This window comes from Dermacentor silvarum, chromosome 5, assembly GCF_013339745.2.
Source record: "Dermacentor silvarum isolate Dsil-2018 chromosome 5, BIME_Dsil_1.4, whole genome shotgun sequence".
Taxonomy (NCBI): domain Eukaryota; kingdom Metazoa; phylum Arthropoda; class Arachnida; order Ixodida; family Ixodidae; genus Dermacentor; species Dermacentor silvarum.
This window is the reverse complement of record NC_051158.1, coordinates 170,955,566-170,979,730: the sequence shown is the minus strand read 5'-3', so window position 1 is coordinate 170,979,730 and position 24,165 is coordinate 170,955,566. Positions and strand designations below refer to the sequence as shown.

General features: G+C 47.2%; 1 protein-coding gene across 1 annotated transcript in view; it reads left to right on the top strand.

Annotated features, from left to right (window-relative positions):
• The window catches only part of LOC119453900 (TATA-binding protein-associated factor 172-like), a 195,623-nt gene that overhangs the window by 68,333 nt on the left and 103,125 nt on the right, over positions 1-24,165 (top strand). The window contains exons 11-17 of the mRNA XM_049667068.1: positions 2,096-2,226; positions 5,390-5,612; positions 7,330-7,434; positions 12,775-12,882; positions 14,118-14,165; positions 15,081-15,277; positions 21,053-21,230. Of these exons, the coding sequence (XP_049523025.1) occupies positions 2,096-2,226; positions 5,390-5,612; positions 7,330-7,434; positions 12,775-12,882; positions 14,118-14,165; positions 15,081-15,277; positions 21,053-21,230 (990 nt within the window). The remainder of the gene's footprint in view (positions 1-2,095; positions 2,227-5,389; positions 5,613-7,329; positions 7,435-12,774; positions 12,883-14,117; positions 14,166-15,080; positions 15,278-21,052; positions 21,231-24,165) is intronic.

Sequence of the window (24,165 nt, the reverse complement as noted above, 5' to 3'; positions counted from 1 at the left end):
TTATGTGGAATTATTGGACAGAATGAAATTATTTGGCCTCCCCCTTCAATTTGTTTATAACAAGGCTTTACTGTGGATGAAAGTTCAGCGAATATCAGTGGGCCACTAAAGTTGGAGGACTGATGACAAGGTCTGCTCTCGCTTTGCGTCAGTTTGTCGTCTGTTGTTCTTGCTTTACATCGCTTGATTATACACTGCAGGTGAGTGGACTTTATTGAAAAATGTAATATGGCTGAATGAGAACCTTCTATGCAGATGTTGTTTATAACACTTTATCTTTAAAGCCATATCCATTCTTTATGCCAAGCTTCACTCAACACAAGCCTTGTGCACCTGTTGGGACACTCGCAGAGGCGGTGGCACCAGTTTTCCCTCTAGGTAATACGGTAAGAAACACGATGGCTGTACCCTCGCAGCGCTTGAATAAATGTCGGGTCTTGCTACCTAAATTGTTACCTGCCCTCTGAGGAATGTTCCACCCCAAGAAGTTTTCAAATTAGTTCACTAATAGCAGAGACAAAAATACTTGAAGTGCGGAGAACCCCTATTTTCAGGCGTTGAGCGTCACCGGCCACGCAGACACTCTCTCCTCTTGCCCTGTCTAGCCTTCGTAAGCTAAATTCCTTGCGCGTGTTTTCCCATACCGGACCTGGTGGATGGCGTGAGGTGCCCCGCCTTCTTTTTTTTTTCCTCTTTCTCGCATTTGTGCTGAGTAGTGCACATTCGGTGAGGGTCCCACATGTGTGCTGTTGTATTTGACTCGTTTTGCACGCTCTGCGCAAGAACGCCTGACTAGCGGTATAAGTCAGTACCACAAACACGAGCACTGAGGCAGGTGCAAGAGGATGAAAGAACGTGATCACAGCACTGGGGAACACAGTAGAAAATGACAGTTTCGTCTGCGCGCAAGCGTGGGAACAAGCAGATGAAACGGAAGTGCATCTCTCTTGCGAAGTAGAACGAAGACTCGCAGATGTTCAGTTTGTATGTTTTATCATTTCTCTGAACTTTAGTTCTTCTGTTGAAGCAACAGATTAAACAAATAAATGATGTAGCCTTGAACAATTTTCGAAATCGTGTGTTACTATGAGTGACGTCACAGCACTGCGTAGGTGCACTTGTGTGATAGACGTCGGCTCTCCGTCTGGGAGTGCGGCGCCCGCGAGGTAAAGGGCAAGCGGCGTTTGGTTTGAAATTTAAGCTCTTGGCGCGTAAGGATGTAATACTTCGCAGACACGATCGTTAGCGTGCGTTATATGTGCAGCGCTTGTCAGCTCAAAATGGCCAGGATTGGTGAGGGGCCCTTTAAAGAAGGTTTCACTGTATGACTGTACGACATCTCGCTAAAGAGATGACAAAGAATAGTGGCACAGCTGGGAGTTACAACTAACTCTTCATTGGGTGATATTGTTACAACGCTGGGAACAAGGTGGAAGAAGAAGGGCACGAGCTGGTGTTGGAAGACAACAGCGTTAGGGACTTGCCTGCGCTGCCTGTCTCTTGTAATATCACCTGTAAATAGATTTTACTGTTACTTTCATCCTTGTGTCACAATATTGTGCCCAGAACTCAAGCACAATGATTACGGTAAACACAGCCATTAGTTGTTGAAATATGATGTACAGGTCAAGCACTTCCGCTATTTGTGCATGGATCATCATCATACCTTCCAACACAATCTCTGGTGCTCACATATGTTCCAGAGTGTATACCACTATTCATGTCGTGCACAGAGTCTGATCATTAGACAAGAGTCTTCCACTATAGAATTTGTGACAGCATTCGAAAAATTTCTCGGGCACGCCCTGTGCCATGTAATAAATTTGTAGCAGTTGATAACCAATGCGCAATGGTCACAGGAAAAAGATAAACAATGTGTGCGTTTGAGTACATGCCCTAGCGAGGGTTTTAATGTTTCTTGTAATGTGAGCCAATCTTGGAGGCAATACAGTGTCACAGCACACCTCCCAGTGTGCTGTGATTAATTGAATAATTAGCAAGTGGCAACCACTAGCAGCATGCCTGAGCCGTTCTACCGGGAAAAATATTCCCTGACCGAGACGGTCGTCCTGCGATGGTCCCCCCCTTCCCCCAGGTTCCACGGGTGGTGCGGACACTGTGGGACGCCCTGCTTGAGCTGGACGACCTGACCTCCTCAACGAGCAGCATTCTCATGCTGCTGGCCGCACTGCTCTCGCACTCCGCCTCAGTTCGGCCAACTAAAGGGTGAGCAAGCCTCCCTGTACTGTGTTTATTAGAAAATTCTCAGCATCGATCTCGCGCCTTGCCTTGAATCCAACGTCTTTATTTCCAGAAGCATTTACTGATGTTTATGTTCGAATAGAGTATTGAACTCGGCATGTACATCTGGACATGTGGGTCATTGTCCCGGCATGGATATGTGTGTTAAGAGGCACAGGGTGCACTGCATGGCTTTTACCATTGCCAAATCTTACCGTGTCAAATAGAGGCATAAGACAGCGTAGCTGTGTTATTCCCCCATAACTTGCATTCTAAAAGTTGAGAGCAGTCATTGATTACCCACTGTTGCACAGTTTAATCAGCCTGGCGAGACTGTGCAGCTAGTGAAGGCTGGTTGTTGCATCACATCCGCAATTGACGTCAGCCATGTGGGGCTTACGAGGCTAATTGGAGAGCAGGTTCCATCACAGATGTGTCGTGCATCTTTCTTTTTTTTTTTCTGGTAGAGGCAGCAGCTGTTTCTGGCATAAAAAGGGTCTACATAAAAAGTAATTCATGGTTATGCGCATGATAAGAAGCACCCTGTTGTGCTTGCAGAAAGCAGGAAGAACGCTTTCCACATGCACTTGAAATGTTGTGCAGTTGACTTCTATTCTTTTTTTCTTTGGCCAGGAAAATTGTGCGCTGTCTAAACTGGATTGTGTTGTAGAATTAGCAATACGGTGTGTTCTAGCTTCCACAACTCCCAAGTTAACCCTTTGCAGTCATTCAAATTCAGCCAGTTTGTGGTCGTTTCAGTAAGGAGCCACTTTGCTCATTGAAAGAAAAAGCGCTTAGGTATATCAACACATGTTAAGGGGGGATGTTTTAATAAAAACTATTTTTGTTAATTATTGCAGAAAAATTAGATTAAGGAGAAGTAAGTGAGGGAGGAGGAGTGAGTGTCGCACGAACTTAGCGTGACCCTCCAGATTTCAGAATCATTCACGTGGTAAATCACGGTGAACCTGACAATGAAACTGTGCGGATGACACTTGCTCTTTATCGTCGGCGCCGGTTACGTGTGGAGCGGTTTGTTGAGTAACGGGATGCACGGCCATTTTGTCTATTGTGCAGATTGGCCTTACAATAACCCACCTGCTGTAAAGTTGCCATAGCCCTTCTGTATATTGGAGGAAAACTGGAAAGCAAAACTTTCGGTGCAATGAATAAAAGATTACTGCAAAACACAGGTTCACTATTAAACTGAGAACCTCATTGGTATTCAGTACAATAGACTGTGACTAATGCATTAGTTTCAGAGAGAAAAAAAGCACTTGATTCTGCTAAATAGAAATTATATTGATAAAAAAAGTTGGCAATTTTGCCTGAAAGGCAAAGCATCGATTGAGATAGCACACTAGTGGAGAGCTATACGAAGTAAGAATAGTAGCTTTATCGGCTGTATCAACTTGCGAACATAGGCACGCTAACTAAATGAACAAGCATCGTGTCATGCACGCACAAGCAAACGTGAACACATCTCACTCGATGACCACGGAAACTCACGATCAAAACGCTTAAGTGAGGAAGCCCGGCAGTGAGCGAACTGACCTTTGTACTGCCTCTCGCATCAATGCGAACTAAGCCACGAAAACACCGTGCACAACGGACTGTGTCCCCGATGCAGATGGCTTTCACGATGCAGTGGTCCGGAGTAGAACCCCCCCCGCTCCGCCTCCCTACCCTCCCCCGGAGTGTTGCGCGTGACTGAAAACAGCGCGCTTCTTCCCCGCTCCCCTGCCTTGGGTGCGTAAGATTGAGCCGCCATTACCGGCTCACTCTCGCACGCTTTCACTCGCACATGCAGCATACGGCGCACCCGGCAACGATTTTATCGCCCTTGGACTTCATACGGGAGCCTCATGGCGACGACGACGGCAGAAATGTGCCTTGAATGTTCATATAATTGCTATTGCAATAAAAAAAATATTTTCCAGACCTTTGTATACTAGAACCGAGCCGTAATCAAGTACTGGCATACTAATATGGTGTTCCCTTTTTTATGAGTAGACTACAGTATATATGTATCTTGATTTCTATGTACCTTTGTTACTGATAGCTTGCTACATTCTTCTTACGCAATGCTAGGAGACCCGCATGCATCTGCAGCACCGTGTTTTCTTGGTCAAAATTTGTGCGCAATAAATTTTATGGAAAATTTTCTGATATTCGAGATATTTGATCCGATACTTGGCTTTTTCTTTCTTGATGAGACTCGATTTTCGATACAAAATTCTCTTCGGTATTCACAGACCTCTAGTAAACAGATGGCCTTATCTTGCCCAAACACCATCGGACAGCTTCTAGAACGGAGAAACTAAAGAAATGTGCGATAACCAGGCAGAGCTTAAAATTCAATCTTTGAAACACGGGAAATGTGCGCTAGACAAGCATGCCAGTTATTCAAATATTTTAGCGTTTCAGGAGGGGCACGACACAGCACTGCAGTGGGTGTCAACAGTGAACTTGATACCATCCTCATTCAGTAGTTTCGCACTTGAATTTTTAAACTAGGGTTAATTTTAATTGATTTAAGAACCTTGCGCTTAGTAAAGAATAAGCAACCCAATTAATGCTGTGATTGGGTGGATGTCAAATTTTGATAAGTCTTTTTAGGGTTTTATAGAACTCGGTAGGTTAATTTATAGGTGCCAAATTTTACGATTGTATTGTAATATGCCACAGTTGTTTAGTGCTAGTTTACGATTGCTATATTGACACGAATATTTAACAATTTTTTATTTAGGTATAGTTTAGGGTAAAACCAATGAAAAAAAAAAAGAAATTAAATACAGTTGCTGAGTGATTTCTTGTGGCCCGATTTCCTGGAACTACATTGGCACCATCACTTGATGTCACTGCCACCTTGGGTAGGACTGAATCTTCTACAGCCATTACGTGAATATTGCATTAATGAACTTCATAAATCATCTACTTGTCTGCGGTGTGGATCATTGTCGCTGTGTAGCAGCGTACACAACATCCCTACAGAATAAAGTTTTCAAATCTTTAGTATATTCACAGTCAGCATATTGAATAATTAATGATATTTAGTATTTTTTGACTTCCACTGCCATGGTTTTTGAATTCTGAGGTTGGCAGGAGTGTTAACACCATTTGTGGTTGATTTGCTCGTCACGTGCAGGACCGACGCTGTCGGCTGCTTACACGACGGCGAGCAGCAGAAGTTGGTGAACAGCGCGGACGACACGGCGAGCACAAACAACAGCTGCGTTGCCGGTGATGGTGTGCCCTTGGCCCAGTGGGTGCCTCGATTGTGGCCCTTTCTGGGTCACAATGCGGTCGCCGTGCGACTGTCGGTGCTGCGTTCACTCCTCATCCTCTGCTCGGACAAAAGCGCGCCACTGGTGGGTTGCAGCTACCTCGCTTTTTTTGTTCTCTTTAAGCATTTCCCACATGCAAGCCACCGTAATTCGCTTGTAATTCTTCACATTACATAGGTGTCGACTACAGTTGAGTCTGCGAAATTGTTAAAATTATACAGCTCTGGCAGCTACAGGTCAGTGTTGGCAGCTTAGTGAGAAAGTCACCAGTGTTCTACTCTGCCGATGGCTGTGTATGGCACGGCTGAGCACGGTCCCAATCTTGAAAGCGATCTGCGATGGGTTCAGAGTCTAGGTGAGCCGTGGTCCGATCACTTAGTATGCGTCGTGCACCTAGTTCGCGTTGAACCGAGAGGCAGTACAAAGGGGAATTGGCTCGTCGCTGCTGCTGCTTTTCCTCGTGCCAGTGTTTTGACAGCAAGTGTACGCTGTCATCGAGTGAGATGTGTTCACGTTTGCCTGTGCACATGCAATACCATGCTCGTTAATTGACTTAGTGAGTGAACGTTTACAAGTTTGTATGGCCAATAAAACTACTATCCTTACTTGTATAGCCGTCTGATAATTTGCTATTGCAAGTGATGCTTCGGCTTTGAAGTGAAACTGCAACTTGTTTCATTGTTTGCTTGTGTTCATTCTGTATCAGTCAAACCCTTATATAATGAAGGTGTGCTTGGAGAGCAAACATTCCTTAAATTGCAAATTTCAATATGTTGTGGTTTTTTAAAGCTTAAGCTGTAAAGATGATTTTACAAATTCCCAGCAAATTTATGGTGGATAGTATCCTATCACAGAGAACTTATAAAAATATTGCAAGGAGGTCGGGGCTATAACAGCGCAGTTATGGGCTCTAGTGCATGCGGTGCAAATCGTATCGAGAGCAATGAATTATCGTGGCTCATGGCGTCGGAGATTTATGTGCGTCGTGTGGCGCTGTAATTCTTGGGTACCATACTTGATACCTGCAGCTGTCATCAGATGGTGACCACAAATTAAAAGTGAAAGCGTAAAAAGATCTGAATGGCATCTAGCAGATGGAAAACATATCATACGGTCACAGTTTAATGAAGTATCGAACGGTGGTGCCAAAAGATTGTGTTTACCGGAAACGTATGACCAGGTAAAAAAAAAAAAAGCGTGATACAATTAGGTGATTTTTTGTGTTCTCGATCGCAAACGTTGGCGCTGGTAAATCATACGTAACGGGATCGTATCAACGAGGTTTTACTGTATTTGATTTGCACATATTCCCGTGCAAATATGATTTGTATGTTCACTACTCGATTCGACGATATTCGAACATTCGCACAGCCCTAGTTGTAATATGGGAAGAAATGTCAGATGTGATGTAAATGCATTTTAAAAAAACCTTACACCGTTATGGCAGTATCTTGTCTCCAATAATAACTGTCATCTGTCTTGCTTGCATTTTCTTTTTTGAAAATTCTGCGCCCGCTACTTTTCTGTCAAGAAGGCTGTGTCGTGCTGACATTGTTCATGTTGTTCGTGACCTGGAAGTACCGTATGCACAGCGTTAAGGAAAATGAAAGGCACGCAAGGTAGATGACGGTTATTGTTTGGGGGCAAGATTAGCCTCAAAATGCTAACCTTTATTCGTGTGTAGCCAGTAAATTGCCTTGGGACAAAATTACTCAGGACAGAATGCTAGAGAAGGTGGGACTGAGAATGTGGAAGGCCGCTTTTAAGTCCATTGAGGTTGCTTGGTCTCTCTGTCTTGCAGCCGCTGAGCGAGTGGATCCCGGGTCTGTTGCCGTGTATGTTGCGTCTGCTGTACCAGCGTTGCCTGCTGGAGACGTCATCTGACGTCCTCGATCTCATCTACCAGGTACACGATGAGCTTTTGCACCAACCGTGGGCTTGCCCTCGAGCAGGTTTTCCGAGGCACAGTTGCACCTGTTGCAACGTTCCTCACTGAAGGTGGTCAATAAAGTGTCAACTTCACGAGAGAATGCATTTTGCGCCGCTGTTACAGCATTTTTCGCACATTGCGGGCGACGCCTAACTCAACGCGCATGCCCGGCCGATTGCGAAACAATCATTTTGCCGCACATGCACCGCCACAATGAAGCGGTTTGCATTACCGCAATTTCACTGCATATTTATGACAGTCAGCAAGCTTAGCTTATGCTTACCGGAAGTTTTATTTCCAGAAGTCAGTCAGCCTCGATTTCTTACGCTTCACGGCAAGCAAAGGCGTTACTTAAAAATCTTTTCTTCTAAAAATATCCATTTAAGAAAATTTTGTGTATGTCTTGATGATACGAATATTTCATGCGACCCTGCGAGATTCGTATCGCCGAGATTTTACTGTATACAGTCGAACCCACTTATAACAATACCTTTCTTTTTAACAATACAGTTAAACCTGCTTATAAAGAACCTCCATATAACGAACCTCCATATAACGAATTCCTGGATATAACGAAGTTTTTCTATTCCCCGCCGTTACTTCATAGAAGCACATGTATTTCAGACCTCTACGTAACGAAGTGGCTGCGGGAGACCCCCTCGAAATAACGAATTTTCGCCGTCGACAACCTAGAAATTTCACCCCAAGTTTTGTCATTTTTGCGCGAGCAGCAACCGGAAGCACCTTCTCCGCCGCGACGGAATGCGAAGCGGCGGCGTCGCGCTTGGCGCGCTTGAATTCACGGCGACTGCGAGGTGAGAGCAAGCGCACATGTGCGAGCGTGCGCGAGGCGGGCCTGCATCCCTCGACCCGGCGATCTTGCCGCTGCAGGCGTTACCTTTCCCCCTCCCTTCATTCAAACCTGATCCCGCCGCGTGCTGCAGCTGGCCTAGCCCGCCAAGCTGGCTGGCACTCTCTCCTTTACCTGTTGATGTTGCCGAAGAAAAAAAAAAGTTTTTTATTTTCAACGTGCTGGCAGCGCCACACTCTGGTTACTGCGCAAGTCTCTGCACTTCACTTCACTAACCTGACATTAGGCGACCCTATACGACGCTACGACGCTATCGTGTCGCTCGCTCTTCGTTTCCGACGCCTCGCGCTTGTGCGAAACGACCCGCATCCACGCATCCAGTACCTGGTGTGACATTCCAAGGATGAGTGCTTCGATGAAGAAACGCAAGATATTGACCTTGTCTGCAGTTCGCTTTGAAGATAAGCCCGCGCGGGCGCACACTTTTTCCACATCGCAGATCGCTTTCAAGATACGGCGGCCGCCGTCAAAGTAAACGCCTCCCCCGCCGTACCAAGCGCGGAAGCGCGCTGCCGCCCCCCCCCCCCCCCCCCCCCCCCCCCCCACCCCCCCTCCTTCTCCCTCGCGTGCGCGTGATTGAGTCGGCTGACTCCAGCGTACAGCGTGCACAGCTCACTCCAACGTACACACAGCGTACGGCGCTTGGCGACGATGTTGCCGTGTTTGGTCTTTACACGGAACCCCAAAGCGACGTCCACGGTGACGGCACAAATGCGCTTTGCCATAAAATGTGCTTCTGCGCGGTTACTACTCCGACGGCGACAGCGAATTCGCACCCCCTACTGACAGCTTCTCCGCGTTACCGGGAACTTATCTCAAAGGCCATGCTTTTGTGCGCGGCAATCGGCAACAGCTGTACGAGCAGGAAATACGTCATGGTGGCCAAGTTGGAAGTTCACTAGCGCTGGCGACTGTCGTCCGGGCGTCGCAACTCGAGAATCGAACGTTTGCGCACATGAGATTTTGCTGATTTTGTGCCTGTGCGTGTAGAACAAGAAAAATAGTACGCACTAATCGTTTGGTTGGCAATGAGCGACTAAGGCTTAAGCGGTTAGCCAATACATGAGGTTGAATGGGGGCTGGGTGGGGGAATATTCGCGACTACGTTTAAACCGCAATTACGCATTAAACGGGTACCTATTAACAAGGTTTGACTGTACTATCCTTACTTCCTATAGCTGTCTGCCAATTTCCTGTCGCAATCGATGCTTCGCCTTTCGAGCGAAACTGGGACTTTATTGTTCATCGCAACTGTAGTGTATTGGGAGTAAATCTTGAGCTATAGTACATACGGTAAGCGTTTCTTTTTCGAATTTTTGTGCTGAACCTGCATATAACGAAATCCTCTTTAAACTAAGTTTTTTGAGAATTTGTCAATTTCGTTATATCCAGGTTTAACTGTATATCGGTTGTAACAGGGAGGAGCTGCTGCACCGTCAACTTTTGTATGTTTTCTGTGGTGAAATAACCCGCTTACTACAATGCCCCCATGCCGCATTATCGATTATAATGATGAAGTCTGGCTACTGGGTGTCCGTGCCAAAAGGGAATGCAATGTGAACTTCTTGAAAAGAAAAATTACAGAAATTTGAGCCGTTGCATGCCGCTGTGCGCTGTTTTCCACCTTCTCCGCATCGCCAGCCTCGCCCGCTTCTGTCCTGTTGCCCTCCCATAGCTCCGAACACGAATGGGCTGCGCCCATAGCTCTACGCCGCGCCACTCTCCGAAACACGAATGGACCGAGCCAACTGCGCTGGGCTGGCGTAGCGTCGCAAATCAGCGTCGCAAATCAGCGTCGCAAAAGAGCCAAAGCGGCATTGCCATAGTCATCAGTGAAAATCGTACTGGAATGACAGCAATGCCGGAATGCTTTATGCTTTTAAAATCTTTATTCTTGTGTTTACTGCTGCGTATAGTACCGCGTTGGCCGCGTGTTTTTATGACTGCATAGTCACCATCCATAATCGCGTCGATAGTGGCCGCGATTTCGTCCGCAGTGGTTGCGGCAAACAGAAGTTTTGTTTTGACTCGGTACGCACATCAGCCGCGTGCCTAAAGAAAACTGCGTAGTCGCCATTCATGATGGTGTCGATAGCAACCGCGGTTTCGTCTGCAGTTGCAGCAAACGGTAGTTTCGTTTTGACTCGGTGCGTGCATCGGCCGCGCGCCTTCAGAACCGCAAGGTCGCCGTCCATGATTGCGTCGAAAGCGGCCGCGGCAAACAATAGTTTCGTTTTTACTCGGTGCATAGCTGTCGAGGATGAAGAGCACCGTGTACATCGCAACGGGCGAAAAAATAATCGGGATGTGCGCGCGGTAGTGAAAAACGTCTCTCGGAAGACGCATGCCGCGGCCGAGCTGTTACAGAAGTGGCGAGGCCTTCGCCGCTGCTAGCGCTGAACAGTTACGAGATGACGAGAACTGCAGCTTCCGCCCTGCTTTTGTGCAAAATAGAAACAGGATTCTGCTGATTCATTCCCTAAATAAAAGCGTGTTGACGTAGAAAGCATTTGTTTGTTTTCTTGGTCCCTCGATAATTCAATATTCGTTTAATTTGGACATTTTTTCGGTCCCTTGAAATCCTAATTAACGAGGCAATACTATAGCAGTGCCATTCTTCAACGCCAACAGCGGCGACTGCTTACACGCAATCAGAGTGCGCAGAAAGCAGAGTTAAACAGTTAAACGAGTCAACACAATCAATAGCCGGATGGATGAAGGTGGTGGGGAGGGTCACTGGCCTCCCTGCCATTGTAGTTTTCTCACAACAGCTTTGCCGTTCGCCTATATTTTTTTTTTTTCACGCAACCTTTTTATAACAATTATCAGTTATAACAACGGAATTTTCATGGTACTTGAATATTGTTATAAGTGGGTTCGACTGTATTGAAGTTCGTTATACAGTCACTGACCGATATTCGGACTCCTCCAAAACGTCCTAGTTATCGAGAGTCCGAAATACCAGATTCAGCCAAAAATAAGTGACTTTATTTCATATACAAGTGGCCCCAAAAAAATGTGCTGTATTCTCGAATGTGTGTGTGCGGTCAGCGTGACTTTATTTCATGTACAAGTGGCCAAAAAAAAATGTGCTGTATTCTCGAATGTGTGTGTGCGGTCAGCGTGGCGGGAGTGTGTGATGGCGAAATGAGTGAGGGAAGTAGTCGGTGGAACAAGCCGCGTGTGGTGTGGCTGGACTGAACACAGACTGTGTGTGCTTGCGTGCGCCGAGGATTTCTCGAAATAAATAACGTACGTGACAAGTGCTAATAGCAATGCTCTGCACGCGTTATCAATGGGATCGGCCATCCACGAATAGTCTATATAAGAATATAAGAATTTATAAGAATATAAGAGTGGCATAGAATCGAGTGGAGATCATCACTAGCTACATTGCAGCCCGTATCTCGACCACTATCGTGCTGTCGCTATGGATAGACGAAACTACACTCAATGCATATACCGAATTCTCATTGGCAGTGACTGGATTGATTAGGCATTGCTAGTTTTGGGTTCTCTGAGCTCTGGCGGCCAGCAACGTCTCAAAAATAGCCATATTTTGCTTGACTCGGTGACTATATTAGCACACGGTCGTGTAGTGGGAGTTCAAATTATCGCACGACGTGCTGCAAGGTGTCCAAAATTTTGGTTGTTCTTGTACATTAGGTTTATGGGGCTAGTGGCATTGCTGCTGCCCCGTCCAAATTACCGGTGTCCGAATAATTGTTCGCTGACTGTATTGAGGTTTAACTCCATGTGGTTGTGCATGTGGATGTCACCTTGGGTGCCGCCGCCTTTGTCTGGAAAAGTGATTGCCTTTAGCCATGCCATCCGAGACCTTTTGTAAGTTTCGAGGGACAAAAAAGATGCAGTCAGTGATGGCAGAGGTTTAGGTGGTGTCAGAAGGTTGGTAGGTTAGGCAACATAGGATAGAGTTTTCCGAGACAACGCTGTGGTAATACGTGGAAGAGGATTTCATTCTGTACTGGATGTAAAATAGGTTGATGACAGTACTGTTAGCACAAGTAGTTGTGTGAGTTGGTTGAGCATTGTGAGTGTGTAAATGTCCTTTTGCACACAATCTCTTGTCATTTGTGCACGTCTGTTAAATGGGTTTACACACAGACAATATTGTTTTGTGGATTGTCGTCTCTTAAGCACTGTGGTATCTCACCAGAGGTTAGCCTGGAGGGGTAGTCTGTAATTGCTTACTTAGTGGACATGTTCATTTCGTCTGCGGCTGAAGTTCTGATTCGCTGGGCTGGGGCACGCATCAGAAAGGGACAGATGCCCTCAGTCAATCAGCACTTCAGCAGCAGACTAAATGGACACGTCCACTAGGTGGACACTTACAGAATACCTCTCCCCTGCTCTCCAGTTCCCACCGGGAGTCCCTTGTCCCTGTGATGCGGTGTTCCCAATGCTCGTCCGACCTGACTTTGCAGGTGTGGGAGAAGGTGGTGCGTGGTGCCCCTCTGGGTCCCCTGCTGACCACTGCCTGCCCCTACCTGAGCTCCTGGCTCTGCCTGCTCATGCACCCAGCTCACCTGCAGGTAGCTGAATGTCCTGTGTTTGCTCACTGATCTCGTGAACTTGTTTTCTGTTTTCTTATCCTTTGGGGCAGTAGCTATGTGCAGTTGGCTTCATTAATACAGCAGGTCACTGACTGGCATCAAAAAACTAAATCGGACATTCCCGTTTCTGTGCTCGAAGCATCAAGCTTTGTTTTTTGGCATTGGTCAGTAACCTGCATGATTAAGATGTAACAGCTAGACTTCTTGAACGAGGACAAACACCGAAGAGCACAGGCAAGGACAGCGCTTGTCCTTGTCTGTACTCCTTGGTTTGTGCCCTCGTTCCAGAAGTCTCGCTGTTATATCTTTAAGGAGGGAGGAGGTGTACAGAATGGCGTGTGTTGGTGCGATATTGGATGCCATGGCAGCGGCACTCTCAGTGGCACCTTGTGCATTACGCCTATTTCAGCGATTTGGAAGGACTGTCTATGTCCTTACTGTCGATATTCATGCAGCCCAATTCGGCGAAAACGCTGCACTACGCACTGCTGCCATGCAATGTTGCCAAGGTTCAGCGGTTACTAGGCCGTTATCAGGAAATCATGGTTTTGCGGCGCTTTTTTTATGCTTTGCTGATTGCTGATAATGGCTCGCAGTGACGTTCTACCTTTTGGACCTTGCATTTATTTACAGAACATTGCATTACATAGATAACATAATTTTTTAGCCCTCCATTGCAGCGCATTAAATCTGTGTTCGATAAATCAAAAGTAATCTTTAAGTACATGTCTGAGCACACGCGCATCATTGTTGAATCAGCCTGCATGGCACGTGAAGATTGCCCGTGCATTAGTAAGCCATCCCTGGCCTTATCACGAAAGGAGTTGGCATTCTTGGGCAACGCCAGCGCGTACAGTTGGCATTGATGGTATCTTGTTTCTATGTCATTTTTCCTTCTGCTCTTTCCTATATAATACCTTGCATTGGACAATGAAATTTCAGTTGGCAGTAAGCGCTTGTCCTCGTCCTGCTTCGCGCTACACCACGTAGCCTCATGGAAAACCAACTAGCCCAAACCTTCACCCTTCTAAGAAACTTAAATGTATGGTTGCGGAGTTTGCTCTAGTAGTGAATTCTTTTGTTGGCACATTTAGTGGCTCTATAAGGACACTGCTTGGTTGTGGTAAGTGGTCCACTTGTTCCAGATTGAGCGAATAAATGGCCCAGCTTGGTTGGGCTCTGACTTTGTTTTCCTGTCTGCTCGACACGCGCAGGTTGATGTCGTGGCCCTGCAGTGGCTGGTTCTTCCACCTAACCTCAAGGTACGTGAAGCATGTGTGTGGCGTTGCATATTGATGGCATACCGAGCTTGTTATTGTATGCACGGGGTTCGTGATAACAAGTTTGTGGTTCTCATCGCCTTGCCTGCATGCTTCAGGTAACGGGCAGTGTTCAAATAAAAGGTGAGGCTGCGCATTTCACTAATAACTTACATTTTTGCTTTTACTGTACCATATTTCTCATGAAAACAACTTAAAGTTGAGTGAATAGAGTGCTACAATCTAAAGTGAAGTAGTCTCTCATCTGTGGCAAAAAAGGAAAGCTCCCAGTGTGTCTCGATCATGGTAGGTTTTTGCGCACAAGTGAGGGGAACATGACAGAGACAAGACACACAAGCACGGACTTTCAGCTTAATTTTTATTGGCAAGAAGGGTGAAGTCTTATACACAGACATGATATGACGTGCGTCCACGTGCACCCACTGCGATCGCTTAGCGGCTATCATTTGCGCTGCTAAGCACGAGGTTGCAGGATCAAATCCCGGCCGTGGCGGCCGCATTTTGATAGGGGTGAAATGTAAGAACGCCTGTGTCCCGTGCATTAGGGACACGTTAAAGATCTCCTGATGGTAAAAATTAGTCCCGAGTCTCCCCCACTACGGCGTGCCTCATAATGAAATCGTGATTTTGGAACGTAAAACCCCAGAATTCAATTCAGTGCATCCACTTGCTTAAAAAACTAGAGAACAACAAAAACCTAGGTTCTAAACAAGCAAGTACATTGTAAGAACTGTGACACGTTCAGTACGCACCAAAGATCCTTTCTATGCCCAACACAAGCCCAGAAGAGCTAGTTTAGAGCTGTGTACCTTTCGATAGATAGTTTAGCATGTATCCAGTTTTCTCGGTGACCCTGGGACAAAGTGTCAAGAAGATGGTCGAACGCTGCCTGTGCAGCCTGACAAGAGGATGCGGCGTCCCGGCAGTGTCGGGGGCTGTGGGCCACTACTACCGCCATGTTCGACCGAAGGTGGTCCCGGTGTGACCCCAGTGTTGGGTGGGGGGGAGGTGTACCTGGCGGGTGCAGAATCGCTGAACGAGAGCCCCGTGGAACGGGAGCGCCTGGTCCTGCAGTGCCGCTGCATGGCTGCCAAGTGAGTCGCTTCCTTAATTAAGATGGCCTTGCTTAATTACCATGTTTATTTGAATATAAAGCGAGGTGTTTTTTTTTTTTCCCCAGAATCGTTAGCCTCAAAGTCACCTTCCCACCTTAGGTGCGAGGCTGATAGATTCAGCTGCTGTTTCAGTTTGGGGACAGCAGTGTCACATTTCCGGTGATTTAGATTCTTGACAGCATGCAATTTTATTGTGTACTATAACCTGTTCGGAGAATTCGAAAAATATTACCAAGAATGGCAGGGTGATAGTTACATGCGTGTGCTGCTGCAAAGCTGCACGATGAACTGAAATTTGGGCTGCTGTGAAGTCGCATCACAAGGAAAAATTCGCTTATAACTCACACCAATTATTCTGGCGGCTTCCACTTATTTGGTATTCCAGGCAATCCTTGCCGAGACTGAATAGTTCTTCGGCTACTCTATATCGCCTCATACAGTCAAATCTCGATAATTCGAACTCGAAGGGGCCCGAAAATTTGTTCGAATTAAAAGAAGGACTTATTTTGAAGTATTCAAAAATAATTGCATGACGTACGAACGGTGCGAGTCGTGAAATATCGTGGTGCGCAAGCGCATAGCGAACACGGACCACGAAACTGCTCACGCCAGCAAATGCCCGCTTCCCGATAACGGCAGAAAACGAAACTTCAGGGAGCGGGCGGCGCTGGCAGGGCGCCGGCGTGCGCGGGGACCGTCGAAGGTAAGGGAGGAGCGCGGCAGGGAATCGGATTTGGCCTAGGCAACCCCGTCACTTTGGTGGCAGTGGCTTCAGTGGCTTCCCTTGCGCTGGTCCTGCAGTGCCGCTGCACGGCTGCCAAGTGAGTCGCTTCCTTAATTAAGATGGCCTTGCTTAATTACCATGTTTATTTGAATATAAAGCGAGGTGTTTTTTTTTTTGAACTCCCTCGTAGATCCCTCGAACTCCCTCGTAGATCCCTCACCTTCGACTGTCCCTGTGTGCGCCCGCCGCCGTGCTGGCGCCGCCGCTCCCGCCGGGCCTGGCGCCGGCTTAGTCGGCACATACAAGTGTGTTCCGGCATGATGCAGAAACAGACACCTTGCCTTTTTCTTTTTTTTTCTCTTTCTCTTTTCTTTTCTCCGCACGGTGTTGAGGGGTCTCGCCTAAGCTTTTGCTCTATGGCGGTGTCGGAGCAATGCCAGCCGGAGGCGTTGCCACGTGATTTGGCACGCTGCCGAGAGCATTGTCGGTGTGCAGTATATTCGAATGAACCGTTGCAAATGCTTTCGCGTTCAAATTACCGGGCTTTTTTTGCCCATTGGAATACACATAACTTTGACGAGACCACAGCGTCAGTTCGAATAAACCGGAAGTTCGAATTAAGTGTGTTCGAATTATCAAGATTCGACTGTATTACTGTGCATACTTGAGGTTTTTTTCTCAGTTTCCCCATCTGGTACCTTTGCCTTATAATTGTGACTGCCAAATAAATAGGGTAAGCTAGAGCACTGCACGTGTACATTAGGTCTTCTGTTTGTTTTATTGAATGCAAAATGAGATGCAGAGGCCATAGTCATACCTACCAACTCATCCTAATATATTGTTAAGTTCATAAATTTGGGCTCGTTTACTATTTTATAAATGAAGCATCAAATTGTATGAAAAATTTTGTTCACAGAAAAGTTTCTCTTGTACCATATACAAAGGTGTTCTTAGAAAATTTCTGATTGCGAAAGGATACCAAAGCAAGTTTATTCAATATAAGTATCAAGCAAGTTTATTTAGACAAGTTTATACAGCAGGCAAAATCTGTAACTGCAATGTTGCTGCAAAAATCACTGTAAACCTCAAATTTGCTGCTTGTCAATGTCAGCGTTCCCAAGTTTGTTGCTTGCTTGTGTGCAGTGTCTAAATACAAATAATCGCTAATGAGATGCATACGTATCTCACAAAAGGTGTGTTCAGGGCAAAGTAAACTTCAAAAATTTAATTCCCCCCTCCTCTCACCCCCTTTTCTTTATCCTTTATTGTTCACAAGTTGGCAGGTATGCATAGAAGAGCACTCTGCTGTAGTGAACCCATCCCGATTAACACTTTCGTGACCGCGCCTATTCCCGTCGACAGTATGTTGTCGATGGTACAAGTTGAATTTTCGCGCCTCTCCGAGCGCTCCGGACAGCTAGCGCCATCGAGCGGGTTAAAAGAGAGACTATTTTATCGGTTTCGGTTTTGTGTTTCTCTTTTCCACCGCGCGGGGATTTTTAAAGCGCCTGCATAGTCGGGGTGACGAGCGCTCGTCGTTTGGCATCTACGTCGCGCGCGTCCGCTCCATGGAAACGGCGAGTTTCGACGGTTTCCGACGCATCTGGGCTCGAATTTGCGGATGATCGCAGCAGCACAGACTCGGAAGACGACTTCGATTTGTCGGATTTCATTACGGACGAAGAAAGTGCGGCAAACCGCCCCGGAACATCGACGGGTATCCGCCGTTCAGTTTTGCTTTCTTCTCGGACCGTGTTATCGCTGCCGCGTATTGACGTAAGGATTTCCGGCGTGTTCTAAAGGTCACAGTTCTTATCTGCAAGATGTAAACGTCGTTCGGACGGGATAATTTACCGGCGGACGCGCAGAGAGTCGAGTTTTGTCCACGAAGACGGCCGGGAGTGCACCTTGGAATCGCGCTCCGAAGTGCTGTGTGTACCCGTGTGCCTCAAGAACTTTTGTAGATACAGAGCTTATATTTGCAGGCTGATTTCATATATCCCTTTTCTTGAAAATGTATATTTCGATTTTTTTAAATAATTTTTTTGTGCAAAGCAGCATTGATGTTTTTATCGATCTTTCTCGTTCTTGATGCGATTTTTTTGTTTTGATAATTTTTTTCGTAGTATTTTTAATAAATATGCTGTTTGAAATTAATACCGTTGAAAAGATAATTTCTTCTTCTACAATTTGATACCATACACTTCAACATCAATCATTTCCTGTGGCAGGAAAAAAAATAATAGCCAGACTACCCGAAAACTACCGATTTTCCCGCGGTCACGAAAGTGTTAAGGTGCTCAAAACCTTTACAATAGCCAAATTGTGGAAACTGCACCGAAAGCTCTTCGTGTCCTTTTATGTCATCCTTGTCTAAAGTGGTGGAAAACCTTGACTAAATGAAGTTAAAGGAAAAAGACAAGTGCGAAGGTGCCCATAGAAAATGTGCTTGTTTTGCACACTTTGTCTCCGGCCATGTCTCTCCTATCCTACGGCACGAGTCGATGCATATACAATCAGTCGCCTTTATAACGAAGTGCTTGAGTCCTCTGAGATATACTTCGTTATACAGGTCACTTGGTTGTAGAGATCGCACACTGTACCACTCTCCATAGAGCAGGCTAAGTACATTCAACAAACGAAAACCTTTATTTAACATAAATTCAAGAGTGAATTGGTGAAATAAGTTGCTAATTTCTTTTTGGGCACACTCTGCTGGACAGAATGTGCGACTGCAGCCAAACCTATTGCAGCTAGGTTCGCAGCATGCTCCGCGGCGAAACGCAGGAGCTACGCAAAGTAAAGCTGCGGATCATTGAATGCCGCTATCGCCTCCTTTTCCATCAATATTCTTCTTTCGTTTACAGTATTTTCATCCCTATTGCTTAATTGATATTCGTGTCCTTTCGCCCTAGATGGCTTCAAAGATTGGTGATGGAGGCTTCATGATGTCATCGATTGCCACTTACGAATACATCATCATGTCATATCATCTGCGACATACTGTAGAACCTCGCTGTTACCTTCCCGCTTAATACGATTTCCCGGCTCCTACGTTCGCAATTGCGAAAAATGAACATAACCCCATAGAGGAATGTGTAATTCGGGTAATAAATTCCCGGAAAATATGCTTATTCGGCAGTAACGTTCAGCCTTGCGGCAAACTGCGGTCGTATGATACGTTTTGCAGTGAAAAATTATCATTCAGGTGTGCAAAAAGGTCGCTCTCATAGGCTTGTGAAGCGCTAAGTCGCAGACAGCCGCCGCGCAGCTTCTCTGCAGTGCTCGTTCGTCCTAAGTGACGAAGCGCGGCAGCAGCGGCGAGCGAATTGACCTTTGCGCTACCTCGCTCCTCGCTTCAACGCGAACTACTAAGCGGCAAAAACATGCGAATGGCGGGACGCTACGACTCACCGAGATCGTAGCAGAGGTGGTGGCGGACAAGGCACCTGGGTCTGCAATGTGCGCAAAAGGAGTTGTTCCTGTCCAAGGGTGTGACGCACCAGCAGAAAATACAGTCGAATCTCGATAATTAACTAGAAGGGGCCCGAAAATTTGTTCGAATTAAAGGAAGGACTTATCTTTGACATATTTGTGCACCATAGCGCTACATACGAACGGTGCTAGTCGTTAAATATCGCGGCGCGCAAGCGAGGGCCACGAAACTGCCCATGCAGGCCAACGCTCGCATCCCAATAGCGCCTCTTCCTCTTCACAACCACAGTCTCTCTCTCTCGCATGCCGATAATGGCAGCGAACGAAACTTCAGGGAGCGGGCCGTGCCGGCTCGGCGATGCGCGCGTGCGGAGACTGCGTCGAAGGTGAGGGAGGAGGGCGGCAGGGAAGCAAGCGCATTTAGCCTCGGCAACTCCGTCGCTTCGGTGGCTCCCCTCGCCCTCCCTCTTAACTCCCTCATAGCTCCCTCACCTTCGACTGTCCGTGCATGCCCGCCGACCCGGCGCCAGCTTAACCCGCTCCCCTAAGTTTCGTTTCAGTGGTTTCGTTTTCTGCCGTTGAAGCGAGCGTTGGCCGGTGTGGGCATTTTCGTTGGCCGGACTGGGCCTCCACATTGCTTCCCTCTGCGCTGCAGCCGCTGCGTTGGCTGAGACGTCGGCGCGTACATGCGTGTTCCGGCGCGACGCTGAAATGGCGACCTTACCATTTGAGAGAGGAAATTTTTGCCGCAGTATTTTTTTTCTTAATTTTTTATTTCTCCGCGCGGCGTTGAGGGGTCTCTCCTAAGCTTTTGCTTTATAGCAGTGTTGGAGCGTTGCCAGTAGGAGGCGCCTCCACGTGATTTGGCGTGCTGCTGAGAGCATTGTCGGTGCGCGGTTATGTTCGAATTAACAGTCGCAAATGCTTTCGCGTTCGAATTACCGAGCGTTCTCGCCCCTTGGAATACACATAACTTTGACAGGACCACAGCATCAGTTCGAATTAACGAGATTCGGCTGTAACTATGTTTTGCAAGAAATAAATGTTTTCTGCCTTTGTACCTCAATATGGGCTTGTCAGCTTCAATTTTTACTGGATTCGGATCGTACGTTTTCCCGGATCGTACGTTTATTTTTCGCGTATCTTTTGAAAACGTATGAACGAGGTTCTACTGTATTTGTCGGCCATCACATCCACTGATGTGTTGCAGCAAGCAGCGTATGGGCACGCTCGTCACGTGCATCGCTAGTGCTGCCATTAATGCTGTGCGCACACCTTGGTGATGTCTGCATAGGGCAGTGGCGACAGCACTGTATAGAAACAAATCGGCAGTCAGGGATGCCTGAATTCCTTCTTTGTACAGCCATATTCGTTGTGTGGTAGAGGCATGCATAATACACATGAAAGGTCGAATGCATAATATACATTAAAGGTAGAAATTTGGCTGGGACGTAATCAGTCCTTCATTATACAGGTTGTTTCGTTGTAGCAGCATTTGTTGTAGAGGTGTTCGACTGTGTGTACACCAGCGTTGATGACCAGTTTTCTGTCAATGATGGTTAAAGTTCTTCCCGTCATGTTTTGTCGTTGTGCAGGCTGCTTGGCCTGCTGTCTGGTTTTGTGACTCGCCCGATGCCCGGCTTGGAGGTGCCGCCCGTGGAGAGCCCCGTGGAGAGCTTTGCCCGGCTGGTGCTCTTCCACCTGGCCTCCAAGAGTGCCCTGCAGCGCATGATGACCGCTGCCGTCATGGCACACTGGGTCACCCTGCACCCGGTCAGTACTGGTTCATGCACGCTCCTCGGTGGGAGGTGGGTAAGCGGCAGGCAGTGGCGGTAGCGACGGACCAGTGCAAAAGTAATGAGAGGGAAGGCAAACAAAATACGGTCTACTGTTCAGTGCTACTATTCTACTAAATCTCCACCGGTATTTGCACACCCTTACTGGCAAGCCTTCAGAGCTATTTCAGACATGGCTGCAGTGATTCGAGTTTTCGAAGGCAGTAAAAGGCATGCATTCAGTGTTTGGACTACCTGATTTTTCGGGTGTTATCGGGGTCCTTAATCAGTCCAAAATGACTGTATAGTTCAACTTCACCGTAATGAAGTTGGATCTGAAACAAGAATACCTTTGTCATATATTCGTTGCAAACATATATCTGCTACACACTGATATAGACGAGAAACATTTTACATTTACTTTGTCATATCCATGTTTGTTACAGTGGAATCTCGATGATACATCACGGCTAATACGAATTTCCGGATGATACGAATTTTTCTGTGGTCCCGGCCGAGCCCCATTACTTTGCAATGTGCTAGAGAACGGTTGTTACGAATCGATTTTCGACCCGCGTCGGTTGATACGAATAAACGCCGACCCGCCGATGGCCGCGAAAGAGAACAGCGCGCAGTTATGCACTTTCTCCCTTTCTCTTTTGGTGCGGAGGCGCGGACGCGGCGCCAGACAGCGCGGAGGCCGCGACTGGACGCGAAGAGTTTGACGCGGTGGCGCTTTTCTTGCTTTTGCGCTTTTCCCCACGCAGGCATGGGGAAGTGCGATCTGTCGCTTCAACGGAAACTGAGCGGCGTAAGCACAGCGCATACAAAGGTCAGAGCCGCGTGGAGATTGCTTTCAAGATACAGTGCGCGCAACAACCCCGACAGCCGGCACAGGCGCAAAGTACAAGAACGCATTTGTTGGCAGAGTAGAAGCCCCCTCCCTCCTGCGCTGCCTTCCCGCTTTGCTCCTTTCGCGTGGGAGATTGTGTCGCCAGTTACCCTTGCGCCCGGTTGCAAGATACGCATTTGGTGCCCCACAGCACAGCGTCGCCCCCCCCCTCCTCCCCCCCTCCCTCCCTCCCTCCCTCCCTCCCTCCCTCCCATACCCCGCCGGCCTTTCGTGCGACGGAAGCAGGGCCGGGCTCGACTGGCGCGCCCCGGCCGTGATGGAAGTCGCGTTTGCTCTCCGTTGTGCGTTCGCTCTCCGTGCGGGAAGGCGAAAAAAGGCGCGCTTTCACTCGCACATACGGCATGCAGCAACGATTTTATTGCCCTTGGACTCGTGCTTCACGTCTCGTGCTCCTCCTCCGCATCGCCCTCGTTGATCTCCTCTCCCGTCGGTGAGCGCACCTCGTTGAGAAGCGTGCTCGCTGCTGCCCTTGTCGGCGAGATTTTCCAGCGGAAGCCGCCGCATTATAACCGGTATTTCGTCTCACGCGGCTGCACTGTAAGCGGTATGTGTATACATTACATGGAGTTCTATGGGAGGGTAAACGGGAGTCGGAAAAGGCCGCGTTGTAGCCAGTTCTGCACTATAAACAGTTACGTTATAAGTAATGTATACTGTAAATGCTTTTTACGTGCGTGTGCCTGAGTGAGTTCACCTCCGACTCTTTAATTTAGCTAGTTTTAATTGTGTTTCGATGATACGAATTTCGGCTAATACGAATATTTTTCGTGACCCCGTGAGATTCGTATCATCGAGATTCCACTGTATATGGAGGTTTGACTGTACTGTACTTATTCGCATATTTTGCATTTTCTCCCTTGAAAATTGATGCGTAGTTGGGGCATGCAGTAATTATGCAGGGAAAGCTTTTTACACTAGAGAAATGCTAAATACGAAAATGAATAATGAAGTTGCTGCAAGTTGCCCGGCACTCTAAGTGCAAACAAATACAGTTAAACCTCCATATAATAACTGTGCAGTCTTTTAAGAAGTACTTAAGCCTCAAACAATCTCGACGGCTCAAATATGATTCTCGGGCAATTACTTTTGGAAATAGTTTTGCTTTCACGAGATTCGGCACGTCCCGGCAACCAACCCCTCGATAGCGCTGATAGCGAGCTTAGGGCAGCGCCAGAAACACTTGTTGGGAACACTTTCTTTGCCGAATCATGCGAAACTATCTACGAAAGTGATTGCCTGATCCCGTTACGTATGATTTCCCAATCTAACAAATTTGCTGCTCCCAGAGCTACTCCAAAACACTCTTGGCCGCTTCCATCCCTGATCAAGTTACAGTAAAATCTCATTACAAGAGACATGGCTACATGAGACACAGCTACAAGAGACACGGCTACAAGAGACACGGCTAGAAGAGACACTCGGTTATAAGAGACACGGCTACAAGAGACATTTGAAAATGGTTTGGTTGGTTTTCCCATGTTTGCCATGTTAACAACATTGTTTACAAGAGACATGGTTACAAGAGACACTCGGTTACTAAGGAAAACTTTTTAAGGTCCCAGAGTAAATTCTTCACTACAGTCGAACCCACTTGTAACGATCCCAGACATAACGATATATCGCTTATAACGACCACATTTTAGTGCATTTACGATTTTCCGACCCTCCCTATGGAAACTGCTTCCAGATATAACGAATGTTTTTCAAATCGCCGTACTGCTACAACGAACGCTTCGAACCCGGTCATGGTAAAAAGAGGGCATACGCAAAGTGCCTAAGCACAGAAGCGCGACCAAACTGGGCGCACGGCAGCGCGTGCACGGCTCCAGTCCAACTGCGGTGATGATACGGCTTTCGAGATGAGTGAGCGACCGCCTGGTGCAGATTTCGGAAGCCGTGAAGCAGTTCACGCGTTAAAATGGGAACAAACAGCACTAGAACGGGACAAAGTGAGTACGACAGACAAGGCGCTGAAAGTGCGTGGTCACGCGTTTTCAAGGCACATCTCCAGGGTGGAAGC